The sequence below is a fragment of the Myxocyprinus asiaticus genome, chromosome 21 (genome assembly GCF_019703515.2).
Source record: "Myxocyprinus asiaticus isolate MX2 ecotype Aquarium Trade chromosome 21, UBuf_Myxa_2, whole genome shotgun sequence".
NCBI classification, from domain to species: domain Eukaryota; kingdom Metazoa; phylum Chordata; class Actinopteri; order Cypriniformes; family Catostomidae; genus Myxocyprinus; species Myxocyprinus asiaticus.
Window position 1 is genome coordinate 12,129,857 of NC_059364.1, and position 14,129 is coordinate 12,143,985.

Here is a 14,129-nt window from a genome sequence, read left to right on the forward strand (position 1 = left end):
CAATACATATGTAACAGATTTTTTTGTACCTGTATATTGCATGACCCTAGTACTGACTAAGCGCTTCCCACTCTGCCCTTGTCTTAGGCGCTGGAGGAGGAAAGAGATTTCTCAGACAGAGACACAGATCCGGAGGACTCGGCTGAATTCAGTGGGGTGTGGGAGAGGGAAAGAGAGGAGGAGGAAGCTGCTATGAGTTCTGATGTTTCTCTGACGGTACGACAAGCTGTGTGCCACCTGTTACCACCTGCTCTAGAGTGCTCGGGGCGTGAGACGCCCACCAGTGTGGATTCCATCCCACTGGAGTGGGACCACACAGTCGATGTGGGGGGATCTTCATCTCCAGAGGATGATGAGGAATTGACGTACTATAGTGCCCTATCAGGTAACTACTCACTGCCCGCAAGATATTTTGTAGAATCAAGGCAAACTGAATTTAAGATCAGATACTTTAATGGTATGGAAAGAACAATTTAAACAACTGATCAGACAATTACCCACAAATTCATGCAGTCCCGAATAACATTTGCTGCATAAAGAATTTCACTCTAAGCCATCTCTGTTTACTCTGTAAGATAACTTCTAGGTCTCTGTCTAGAGTTTATCTAGATCTCTGTTTTCTGACGCTCTGTTAGAGTGTTTCTAGATCTCACCGTCGTTTATCTGACGCTGTATTAGTGTATCTAGATCTTTCTGTCTGTTATTTGTCGCTCTTTTAGAGTATATTTAGACCTCTCTGTTGTCTGACACTCTGTTAGTGCTTCTAGATCTCGCAGACTGTTTACTGATGCTCAGTCAGTCTATTTAGATTTCTGTGTCTGTTGTGTTTGTAGTTTTCTGTTATGTGATGATTTTAGAGTAGATCTTTCTTGTCATTTTTCTGATTCTTTGTAAGAGTTTTTCTAGATCTTGCTGTCTGTTTTCTGATGCTCTGTTAGAGTATTTCTTGATCTCACCATCTGTAATCTGACACTATTAGCATATCAAGGTCTCTGTCTGTTATTTGCAGCTCTAATAAAGTGTTTGTAGATTTCTATGTTATCTGATGCTCTATTAGAGTGTATCTAGATCTCTCTGTCTGTTATCTGACAATCTATTTGTATATCTAGGTCTCTCTTCTGTTATTTACTGCTCTATTGAAGTATATTTGGATTTCTGTTATCTGATACTCAATTAGAGTGTATCTATCTAAATGACGGTCTGTTACAGTGAATCTAGATCCCTTTGTCTATTTTCTAATGCTCTATTAGTATATCTAGATCTCTATGTTATTTGCCGCTCTATTAAAGTTTAAGTACATTTCTTTGTTATCTGATGCTCTATTAGAGTGTATCTAGATATCTCTGTTTTCTGACCCTTTGGTAATGTGTTTCTAGATTATGCTGCCTGATATCTAAAGCTCTATTAGTGTCTTGAGGTCTCTCTGGCTGTTATTTGCCACTCTATGAAAGTGTATTTAGATCTCTGTTTTATCGGATGCTCTGTTAGAGTGCATCTGAATCTGTCTGTTTTATGACCCTCTGTTAGAGTGTTTCTAGATCTCTCCATCAGTTGTCTGATGCTCTATTTGTATATCTAGGTCTCTCTGTCTGTTATTTGCCACTCTAATAAAGTGTTTGTAGATTTCTATGTTACCTAATGCTCTATTAAAGTGTATCTAGATTTCGCTGTCTGCTATCTAACGCTATATTAGTATATCTAGGTCTCTCTGTCATTTGACACTCTATTAAAGTATGTGTAGATATCTATGTTATTTGATGCTCTATAAGAGTGTATCTAGAGATCTATCTGTCTGTTTCTATGGTCTGTTAGAGTGTTTCTAGATCTTGCCATCTGATATCTGATGCTCTGTTAGTGTCTCTAGGTCTCTCTAGCTGTTATTTGCCACACTATTAAAGTGTATTTAGATATCTGGGTTATCTGATGCTCTATTAGAGTGTATCTAGATCTCTTTTCTGATGCTCTGTTAGAGTTTTTCTAGATCTCGCCATCTGTTATCTGATGCTCTATAAGCGTCTCTAGATCTCTGTTATTTGCTGCTCTAATACAGTCTTTGTAGATTTCTGTGTTATCTGATGCCCTGTTAGAGTGGATCTAGATCTCTCTGTCTGATTTCTAATGCTCTGTTAAAGTTCATCTAGATCATGCTGATATTTAAAGCACTGTTAGTGTCTCTAGGTCTCTCTGGCTGTTATTTGGCACTCTATGAAAGTGTATTTAGATATCTGGGTTATCTGATGCTCTATTAGAGTGTATCTAGATCTCTTTTCTGATGCTCTGTTAGAGTTTTTCTAGATCTCGCCGTCTGTTAAAGTTCATCTAGATCATGCTGATATTTAAAGCACTGTTAGTGTCTCTAGGTCTCTCTGGCTGTTATTTGGCACTCTATGAAAGTGTATTTAGATCTCTTTTTCTATTGGATGCTCTATTAGAGTGCATCTAGATCTCTCTGTTTTTTGATGCTTTATCTTAAAACATCTGATTTTTAACACTTTGTTAAAGTGGATCTAGATCTTGCCGTCTACTGTCTGACGCTCTATTAGTATATCTAGGTCTCTCAGTCTGTCATGTGCTGCTTTATTAAAGTGCATGATATCCATGTTATCTGATGCTCTGTTAAAGTCTAGATCTATCTGTCTTTTTTCTGATGCTCTGTTAGACTTTTTCCTAGGAAGTTTTTCTGGATCTTGCCGCCTAGTATCTGATGCTCTATTAGTGTCTCTAGGTCTCTTTGGCTTTTATTTGGCAGTCTATGAAAGTGTATTTAGATCTCTGTTTTATCGGATGCTCTATTAAAGTGTATCTAGATCTCTGTGTGATTTCGAACACTCTCTTAGAATGTTTCTAGATCTTGACGTCTGATATCTGATGCTCTATTAGTGTCTCTAGGTCTCTCTGGCTGTTAATTTTCACTCTGTTATAGTGTATGTAGATATCTGTGTTATCTGATGCTCTATTAGAGTGTATCTAATACCTTTTTTCTGAAGCTGTATTACAGTGTTCCTAGATCTCGCTGTCTTTTATCTTACACTCTTATAGAGTCTATCTAGACCCCTTTCTTTTTTGCTGCTCTGTTAAAGTGAATCTAGATCTTTCTGTCTGCTGTCTGCCACTCTGTTAGAGTTTATCTAGATCTCTGTGTCTGTCTGCCACTCTTCTTTTGCAGATGTAGAGGTCACTGAGAGCTCTGAGTCATATGTAAAAGCTACAGCAAAAGTTCTGAAGGCTGTGACTGGTAGGCATCAGCCTGCTGCATGTTAGCACTCTCACTGATCATTACATACATTATGTGTGTTTCTAGCGTTTCAGCATATACCTGTATTACATATCAACTGCATCAACTCAACTGCATCCTGCATGACCATGTTCCTTCATTCCCATCAAACCCAGTTACATTCCCTGCTCTTTATCTCTAAAGAGAATATTATAGAAATAAATATTAAATATAAATATAAATATTATACAAAAGTTATACTTAAAGCTCATTGCCTGCTGGCTAACACATTCCTCCTCTAAGCAGCTGCCCGTGTCACACTCTTAATGGCTCTTTATATTTTGTTTTTGTTTTTCAAGAGTCTTTTTCTGTATGTGTTGGAGCACAAGTGCATGTATGATGCAGACAAGTTCACACACACACACACACACACATTATATATATATTTTTCATAATCTGTGTTTTTTTTTTGCATGACCTGCAACTGAGTGCTGACTTTTGATTACATGGTATGTTTTTATTGATATTATGAGAGTTAAAATCTCTTTCTCTGTTTCTTGCTCAGGGGGGAGATCAGTGGTTGAGACATGGCATTCTCCCGATGTGCCAGACAGGAAACGAGTAAACAGAGAGATCATCACTTCTTCCCCCTCTGACACCACCACACCGTATGAACCACAGGCCTATGTGAGTACACATGCAGTACACACTCATGCTCACACACTTTTACTAAACTCTAGCCTATTGTACCACCCAAAGGGCTGCAAACATAAACACACAGTTTGTTGTGTTTGCTCTCTCTGTAGGATAAGCTCATGTCTGAGTGTGCTGGCAGTATAGACAGTATAAAACGAGTGAAACTGATTATGAATGAGGAAGATCAGCTGGAGGATCAGGGACTGACGTCCCTCTCTGCAGCAGATAAGACAGGTACTACACACACATACACATGCTGACTGCCTACTCATATTAAAATACACACACACTTCTACACACATGCTTAATCATCCGTTGAGTTTCAAAGATTGCTGACCTTTGCCCTCTTCTGATTTGTGTCCTAGGGGTGATCGAGCGATGGGAGCTCCTGCAGGTGCAGTCGTGCAGCACGCCGCAGGATCTTCAGCAGTGGCACAAACTGAACTCTGACCTCTGTGATGTCATGGCATGGCTCAACGGTGTGCTGCCCGAGCTGAAGAAACTACAAACGCTAGAGCCAAAAACCAACATAAGAGACATGGAGAGCAATATCCACAAACTAAAGGTAGTGAGAGAGAAATTTATAAAGTGATAGAAACAGTTTCATAAGTTAATGAGGCATGAATCAACTCAAGGCCATAAGTTACATTGATTTTTACCAAGGTAATTGTTGTTCTTTGGCACAATGTGTAGTGGACTGCCCAAAACCCCTGTAATACATAACCATGAATGGTTTTTTTACAACAGCAGCAAGTGCAATTTGATAAAAGATGGCAATGTTCAATAAATAATTATGTTTATTATTGATAATAATTATCACAGCCATGTTGATATTCAGAACAACAACACTCTTACTCGTGTGATATTTGTTCATTAGCTTAACTGTAGACTGTTTATGGTGGCCAAGAAATATAGCACATTAATATAGAATGTGCGTTCACATGTGTTCGTTTATTCACTTCAAGCTAATTTCTGCTCTACTCATCAATTATTATAATTTAGAAAGATAATATGAATGAAAATTTTCCTTGTAAGTTCATGTTGTTGTTTTTCTCTCATTAGGAAATGCAGAGAACGTTTAACGGCTACAAATCGGTGATGATTGGTGTTAATCTAAGTGGGCAGGGCTTCCAGAACAGAGACAGCACTGAACTACAGGAACTGCATGAGAATCTGCAGTCAGCCAACCAGAAATGGGCACAGGCCTGTGCGGCCCTGGACAGCTGGGAGCACCGACTGCACAAAGCACTCATGGAGTGTCAGGTAAAAAAAAAAAAAAGTGACGTACTGACAGTAGGTTTGATTGGAAGGGTTGAGACAATACAGTAATGTACCATGAGAGTTTTTTTTAGCTATGATCACCTTTGAACAGCAGTTCTGCATGCATTAAGCAAAGCTACATTTCTGTGCACTTTCACACTCTTGCGCTTCCTTTTCATGATAATACAGAACACTTGATTCAAGGGTTAACCACAACTAAGGGTTTTTGGTTGTTTGTTTCAAAAAGTTGCAGGAATGGTTGGTACAGGTTGTTCTTAAAGCCACAGCGTACCATGTCAGAGTCGTCTCAGTCTCTTAATAAACCTGTTGACGGTGTCTCAATTCTGTTAAAAATAAAAAACTTACCTAAATTCTGTCTCTCTTTAACTAAGGTGCTTAAAAGCGGAATGTGTTAACCAACAGGCAGTGAGCTTTAAGCATAAATTTTCAATAATATTTATAACTTTTTGAGTTAGTTGCGTGGCTGATTTTTAAGAATGTTGTGATAAATTGAATGCCATACAACTTACCGTAAGGCGTTTGTAAAGTCCTTTTACCGTTAAGTATGATATTGTAAACCATGTACACACAGACACTCATGTGATGTTCTGTTTTTCTCAGGAGTTCCACGAGACTCTTCACTCTCTACTGCTGTGGTTAGCTAAAGCAGAGAGCCAGCGTTACATGGTCAACATCCATGACCAAAACACAGACCTCAACATCCTGCAAGAGCATCAAGATACACTCAAGGTATGTGTGTGTGGGCATGTTTTGCTATTATTGTAAAATATATCTGAAAATATAGACACAAAATCATAGTGGGACTAAATAATGTCTCGATTCATATTTAAATATGCCAGAAGTTGACTTTTAGGGTTAATAGTTAGTTTAGGGTTAAATGTTAGGCTTAGGGGGTTACTGTCAGTGTTAGGTTTAGGATTACTAGTTGCTGTTGGGGTATTTTTTGCTTAGAGCTTCTGTGCCATGGACAACCTTGAGAATTTGTTAATTGTTTAGTAATTTGGTAACTTTTTCATCTTTTCTTTACATAGACAGTTCAACAGGACTTGCAGTCTCGTGAGAAGGAGGTGTACTCCCTGCAGGAGATCTCATCCCAGATCCTGCTACAGGACCAGGGAGAAGATACCCTGGAGGCCAAAGAGAAGGTGCACGTCATCAGCAACAAGTTACGGCTGCTGATCAGACAGATTGCCCATGACCTGCACACACTGCAGACCAGACTGGTATGTTTCATTCAGTCACACACACACACACATACACACTCACTGCAGGTCAGGCTGGTCCATTTCACTTGCAAAACATGCTGATTTGCTGATGTCTGTTGTTCTGTTGCAGGACTTATCGAGTCCTGATGTGGGCGGGACAGCGTTGACACAGCACAAGGTACAGAACTGGTCAACTCAATTGTTGGTGTTATTTACAAAGTCTAGTTAAATTCAGTAATAATATAAAAACACATTGTTTCAGTCCTGGATGCTAATTGTTCAACACAGTGTTCCAGCTGTGCTAAATTCCATGATACAGTATGCAAAACAAATGATCACCGTATCACTGCACAGCAGTGCATAACGGATCATTAGAGGTGGAAGAACGGCACTTAATTCATTTGCTTAGTAAAATAAATAACACTTTAAAGATACGTTTTGTCATCAATATTTGTATTATGTGTGTAGCCGTGCTATATTGTGAATATAGTTTCCTGCCCGTTGTGCCTAACAAAGCCCTTTAGCCATGATTATATTCAAAATATAGCATTGCCACTTATAGCTTAAATAATGCGTATTAAATGGGGTACATAATCCTCTAATGAGGTAAATATTCACAAAAATGTAGGTTTCATCTTGTAACGTTGCTCTTGGAGACTTGAGAGTCTGACATTGGCAGTAAATAGAAGTTTTCAAAGAACAGTAAGGGTCCTATTTTAAGAGCGCTAGCACTAAGCACAGTGCTATGCCATAAGTTATAAACACAAAGTCAGTGGGCATGGCCATTAAGTTTTGGTATTTTCGTGCAGGCAAGTCTAGTGTAAATGGACTGTATGCAATGAATTAGAAGAATAGAAATATGGACCTACGTTCTTTTGTGCATTCCCTGCGTCCTTGTCAAATGTCTATATCTAGTGACACGCTTTTATACGCATGGAAAATGTGGTTCTCATCAGGATTTGGATTTACGCTGCGTTAAATTATAGAGAATGTAAATATTATTAATAATTTTCATCTGACGCACAAATCATGGCTAGTATTAACAGTGATTTTATCGGAACCGAAGTGGTAAAAAAACAAAACAAATCATACCAAATCCAAACATTTTACCGTCTCCAACTTCTTCCACCAGCCCCTTTTTTCAATGAAAGAAATCACTCAAGAGGTGGAAAATACCAATACAAATTAGATCATAAATACAATTGTAAATATAAATATAGCCTAATAATAATAACTGAAAAATAAACCATGACCTATAGATAGTTTAACACAAATCTCATTAAAAGAAAATCATAAAACGGTTACAAAAGTGATCGTCAGGGACATACTTGATGTTCCACTGTATTTTCAAAGTTTGGACATGAACTTTATTACTACCTGCTGGTGGAATCTCCAAACTGCAAATGTAGGATCTGAATTTAGACTTTGTGCTGAAGACATGGTTCTGAAATGTCTTAGCACAATGACCGATTTCTCAGGAAAATAACAAATCGTTTTTTGCACCACTTCATTTATATACAATGCACCCACAATTTGCGTACAGACACCCACAGATAGCGCAAAAACTCCCACCCATGCCCATTTGTGCTTTGCGCTGACACGAAAATTGTGCTGAGGATTAGCGTTCTCAAGAAAATTGGATTTAACATTGCACACAGTCGTTGCACGTAGTGCTGCACGTAGACTTACGAAAGGAGAGCCCCCAGTATGATTTTATCTGATTACTAGATCAAGTGATCTCTGAGAAAAACCTGACTCAATCCTCTACTCTTTCTGTCTCTATCTAGGAAAGCACAGGACGTGTTTCACCGGGATCTTCCACAAGTGTCAGGTACGCACTGATAGTGTTTCTGTGTGTATCTGCGTTCAGTGGTGTGTTTTTGTGACCTTAAGTGACCAAGCTGAAGCTGATGTCTCCTAGTGCTTTCTACACACTCCCTAGTTCTTCTCACTTTTACACACACACACACACCTTCCACTTTCCACTTTCACCTCTTGAGAGCTTTAACATGCTCGTTCATGTTGACTTTCACAACAATTTTTTTATATTAGAATAAAACTTGCACGTTAATAGTAACCATTTCTTTTATGTTTTTCAAAAATTTTATTCACCTTTTAGCCTTTTACAAAGTTCACATATTGGTTATGTGTGCAATTTTTTCAAAGTAAAATAATTTCTCCTGTCCCAACTTAATATGCAGACGCAACAATGAACCATTAATAGCTTGATTGCTCCGAAAAGTTTTAACACTCCGGCTAGTGCCACAAAAATTACACACTCCACCTTTAAATAGTCATGAATTTTGTAAATGACAAATATTCCATGTAGTGTCTCAATTTATATGAGGTCACAAAAACTGCATGTATAATTATTCAGGGTTCCCATGATCATGGAAAACCTGGAAATATAACAGAATTTGAAAATTGTGCCTTCCAGGCCTTGAAAAGTCATCAATCAATCAATTCATTTTTATATAGCACATTTAAAAACAACTTTGTTGACCAAAGTGCTTCACAATCAAGAATCTAGAAACAGTTAGGAGATTAAGAATGATGAAAACATCACCACACATAACATATATATAAACAATATAAATTCAACAGGAAAAACAATATAAAAAAAAAAAAGACAGTGTATGTGCATATAACTCCAGTTTAAGATTTCCTAGATTCAAAAGCAAGAGAAAAGAGATACGTTTTCAATTGAGACTTGAAGACCTCAACAGATGGGGCCAAACGAATGTGAAGGGGAAGATTATTCCATAGTTTAGGGGCAACTACCTAAAAAGCTTGATCCCCCTTAGATTTTTGCTTGGACCGAGAAACAGCCAGCAGCATTTGGTTTGAAGATCTCAGTAGCCTAGAAGATTTGTGGTGGCTTAGGAGATCACTAATGTACTGAGGAGACAGATTGTGTAGTGCTTTAAAAACCAATAATAAAATCTTAAAATCAATTCTGTAGCGCACCGGAAGCCAGTGAAGAGAGGACTGCACAGGAGTAATATGCTCCCTTTTTTTTGGTGCCAGTCAGTAGCCTGGCTGCAGCATTCTGCACGAGTTGCAGACAGGACAGTTGCCACTGACAGAGTTACAATAGTTCAGTCTTGAGGTGATAAAAGCATGAACAACTGTCTCTAAATCTTTGAAACTGAGCAAGGATTTAGCCTAGAAATCATTCTGAGCTAGTAAAAGCTGTTTTTAACAACAGAATTTATCTGATTCTCAAAGCTAAGTGCTGAATCAATTATGACACCGAGATTTTTCACCTTATCTTTCACAGTTACCGCCAAGGTTGAAAGAATGCTGGCTATCCTCTTAGTATATTTAGGAGGCCCAAATATAATAATATCTGACTTGTTTTCAGTTGGCTGGAGAAAATTATTAGACAACCAGCCTTTAACCTCTTCCAGACAGACCGTCATGGAAATTAGTAAAATCTTTAAAAGTCATGGAAATTCCTATAGGCAATATCATTTTTCCTTGCTGTGCTCAGCTCTCAAATATTTCATCAGCTGAAAATTGCTCTTTTTGAGTGCAATCTCTATAAAATTATGTTTTAAAAAAAACATATTTGGTAGTCAACTTAACTACATATTCAGAAACAACTGGAGAAGTCGTGGAAATCAAGCAGTCAAAAAAATGGGAACCCTCATAATTATTCAAGAATTAAAAACAAAACAAAATTTGTATAACATAGTTTTAGATTAATTATAGAATGTCATGCTGCAAGATACTTTAATGCTTGACATTTTCATGGCAACTACCCTTAAAGGAATAGTTCACCCAAAAATGATAATTCTCTCATCATTTACTGAATATTATGCCATCTCAAACTTGTATGACTTTCAGTCTTTTGTGGAACACAAAAGAAGATATTTTCATAGATGTATGATGTGTTTAAATCCATGAAATGGGGTCCAACAAATCCAATTCCAAAAAAACATAAAGGCAACATTAAAAGCTAATCCATACAGTGGAGTAGTTAAACCAAGTCTTCTGAAGTGATCCGATCAGTTTTGGGTGAGAACAAACCAAAATGTAACTCCTGTTTCACTATAAATCTTGACATCTGCAGTCTCCTTAGCAATCCTTAGATCTCCTTAGATTTTAAGCTTGATTACACTTCCACCCAAAACCAATCGTATTGCTTCAGAAGACATGGATTAAACCACTCAGGTTTTATGGATTACCTTTATGCTGCCTTTATTTCCTTTTTGGAGCTCAGAAGAGCTGGACCCCATTGACTTGCATAGTATGGATATAATCACATCATATCTCCATCAAAATATATTGTTTTGTGTTCCTCAGAAGAAATAAAGTCAAATGAGTTTGAGACAGCATAAGAGTGAGTAAATGACGAGAGAATTTTCATGTTTGGGTGAACTATTAATTAAATAAGTTATTTTCTGTATAAAAATGCAACTGACCTCTCCTTCCTTTTCTCTGTATCTCTCTCCTTCCTGCAGGGCTGCCAAGGCTGATTCGTCTCGTGCAAGGCCGTTCCTATATCGTGTCTTGCGAGCTGCTTTGCCCCTTCATGTCCTCTTCCTGTTTTTACTGGTTTTGGCCTGCCTGGTGCCTCTCTCAGAAGACGACTACAGCTGCACTCTCTCCAACAACTTTGCCCGATCCTTTTACCCCATGCTCCTCTACACCAACGGACCCCCGCCGACATGAGAATGGACACTCGTAAACACACTGCTTCGGTAGAATTAGAGAGAGAAATAGGATGTTTTTTCCCAAGAAACTCTCTTGTGGCAGATCCGTTAAACTCTTACGTTTGTCTTCAACACTCAGTAGCATTTATTGCAACAATCAGAGCACTTGACTTAACTTCCTGTTTCTGGTTGTAGGGTCTGTTGGTCACAGAGAGGGATTGTTCTGAAACCTTCCTTCAAGAAATATGTACTGTATATTTGTATTCTTAGAGAGCTTTTTGGGAAAAAAATACAGGCTCGGAGCCTCATCAAAGGGGAACTCAAAACAGTTTCTAACTGTAGTATGTAGCAAAATAGAACTCTGTCATTGAGAGTCATGGAAACACTGAAATTGTCCTTTACACAAAAAGAAATGTATTTATTTTTACTCATATCTTTATTTTTTAAATAGAAACCCTGTTGATACATCAACTGAGTGACTGGACTCACCTGACAATTAGGGAATATGTTCATACATATTGACTGAACGAGTTGTATAATTTCTGGGAATCAAAGTCAATGTGCAATGACTTGCAGTGATGAAAATATTTTATTTGTTTCCTTAGTCAATGCCATGAAGGAGAGAAATTAAGAGAAAGAGAGGTGTCAGGGTGTGTGCTAATTTAAGTCTTTTAAATTTTAGTCCTTTACATTTAAATGTATTCAGCCTAAAGTTTGATGGCTGCATTTGTTTTTGTGTGTGCGTGTTGTTAAATTATCTAATGGTTAAATTATCTCAACAAAGCTAGGGTACACGATATTGATTTCTCTAAATATGTTCTACGGCTTTGTAGTCCATTGCTAGAAGACTTCTGGCAGTAGACTCCAGTGTCCAGCTGTTTATTTTATTTTTTGCTTGGTTTTTGTTTTGGCTTTTTTGGTCAGTTGGATGTTTAAGGTGTCTCATAAACACTGATTTCAAAGCCATTTTGATGCACAGAGCAGAAAAGATGTCTATTGACATTTAATATTGCAGTTCTGAAAAACCACACAGTGAAATTCAGTTATGATGGTAATAATTTGGTAAAAAGCCAACTAGTTTAACTCTCGCTCTTTCTGCCAAAGAGTCAGATACTTTGTTTCATTCTTAATGGTTACCTTAAGAATGCTGTTCCTCCACTTGTTCATTTTATGGGTTTTTAATTTAAGCAATTGTTATAGTATGGATTACATATTGGGTCAGTTGACATAGGCCATGATTTAAAAAGCCATTAATCACAGCAAAACATTAATTTTATTACAAACTTATTTTGCAGCAAACCTTGCACTGCCAATGTGAGCTACTGGAAAGAGAGAATGTTGAATTAGGTGTGCATTTTGTGCTTTATTTTTGGAGTTTGAAGTAAATTTTACTACAAATAAACATCATGTACAAATATGCACAAGTGTTCTCTCATTTCTTTTCAACATATTAATTTAATTTCTCAGCTGTGTACAGTTTTGCCAATAAATGTTTTTATAGGGTCTACAGGGGCCCATGGTCAGACGTTCAAGGAGTTGGACCCCATAGATGAACACATTCCTAGGATGCATGTGTCAGCCGAGCAACTGCCTTTGAGATGAATGGTAATGCTAACGGAGCTCTTTCCTGGTGTAAGCCAGACTTTATGAGAACTACTGAAAATGACATCAGTATTTACACAATTCATAAACGATTTAAAAAAAGTGTAACATTTACTGCCGTAGTGTTAACAATCAGAGAGCGCATCAGCAAATACAAGCACTCCGTCTTAATAATACACAGACAAGGTGTTGAAAATAGTTCACAGACATGAACATGTGGTAGTTTAAAAGAGAGGAACAAATAAGCCTTTGAGTCACTAAACCTCATCACTGGCCATCACTTGTCAGCATAAATTCATGCTGTCATTTAAGCAAAAGGGGGACATACTAAATATATTTTTTTAATTCATCTTTTCACTAAATTGTTAGGCTGAAAATATATTTCTGATGTAAGACATGTACTAAACTAGATGAAAAATGCAAAATTTGAGGTTTTTCACTAATGGTCTCATCTTATACCTAACCCAAATCTAAACCTAACTATACCTAACCTCAACCTATGTCTTACCCTGACCCCAACTTGTACTTAGCCCTGACCCTAACCTATACCTAACCCTAATGCTAACCTATATGCAGGGTTGGGGAGTAATGGAATACATGTAACGGGATTACGTATTTAAAATACAAAATATAAGTAACTGTATTCCACTACAGTTACAATTTAAATCATTGGTAATTAGAATACAGTTACATTCAAAAAGTATTTTGATTACTGAAGAGATTACTTTACATTTTATTGTCATTTGTTTCATTTAATATTTAGTCCTTTCAGACAGAAAACATTTATACATATAAATGATGCGATCCAAAGTGCATTTGAACAGCAGTGAAACACTTTCTTATGATGTGTCACATTCATACGAGCAGACAGAGAAGTAAGTTTGAAGTAAGTTTGCAGCAGAAGAAATAGAAATAAACCTTGTGTAAATTGTCAGATTTACGCTCAGCTAAAATGCTATTTCTAGCCATTTTACATGCACGTTACCAGGCACGATCATATTTTTTATCAAGAAAATTCACGTTGGATCATAATTTCTTTTTTCTAGTAAGACCTTTGATATTAGGGCAAAAATCGTATTCTTGATAATAATTTTTGTTTTGTTTTCCTGTAAAAATATCAGAACTGTACTGGCAGAGTTTTTATAGTCAAAACAAGTGAAAAAAATTTACCAGTGCTGAAGAAGTAATCCAAAGTATTTAGAATACGTTACTGATCTTGAGTAATCTAACAAAATACATTACAAATTACATTTTACAGCATGTATTTTGTAATCTGTAGTGGATTACATTTCAAAAGTAACCCTCCCAACCATGCCTATATGTAACGCTACCTGCAACCCAGAGCACTTGACTTAACTTCCTGTTTCTGGTTGTAGGGTCTGTTGGTCACAGAGAGGGATTGTTCTGAAACCTTCCCTCAAGAAATATATACTGTATATTTGTATTCTTAGAGAGATTTTTGGGGAAAAAATA

General features: G+C 37.2%; 1 protein-coding gene across 1 annotated transcript in view; it reads left to right on the plus strand.

Moving 5' to 3' along the window:
- The window catches only part of LOC127411675 (nesprin-2-like), a 166,842-nt gene extending 154,371 nt beyond the window's left edge, over nucleotides 1-12,471 (plus strand). The window contains exons 118-128 of the mRNA XM_051647390.1: nucleotides 88-385; nucleotides 3,167-3,235; nucleotides 3,780-3,901; nucleotides 4,021-4,144; nucleotides 4,276-4,475; nucleotides 4,973-5,173; nucleotides 5,792-5,920; nucleotides 6,223-6,414; nucleotides 6,527-6,574; nucleotides 8,184-8,227; nucleotides 10,863-12,471. Coding sequence (XP_051503350.1) covers nucleotides 88-385; nucleotides 3,167-3,235; nucleotides 3,780-3,901; nucleotides 4,021-4,144; nucleotides 4,276-4,475; nucleotides 4,973-5,173; nucleotides 5,792-5,920; nucleotides 6,223-6,414; nucleotides 6,527-6,574; nucleotides 8,184-8,227; nucleotides 10,863-11,073 — 1,638 coding nt within the window. The 3' untranslated portion in view covers nucleotides 11,074-12,471. The remainder of the gene's footprint in view (nucleotides 1-87; nucleotides 386-3,166; nucleotides 3,236-3,779; nucleotides 3,902-4,020; nucleotides 4,145-4,275; nucleotides 4,476-4,972; nucleotides 5,174-5,791; nucleotides 5,921-6,222; nucleotides 6,415-6,526; nucleotides 6,575-8,183; nucleotides 8,228-10,862) is intronic.
- Nucleotides 12,472-14,129: the final 1,658 nt, after the last annotated feature.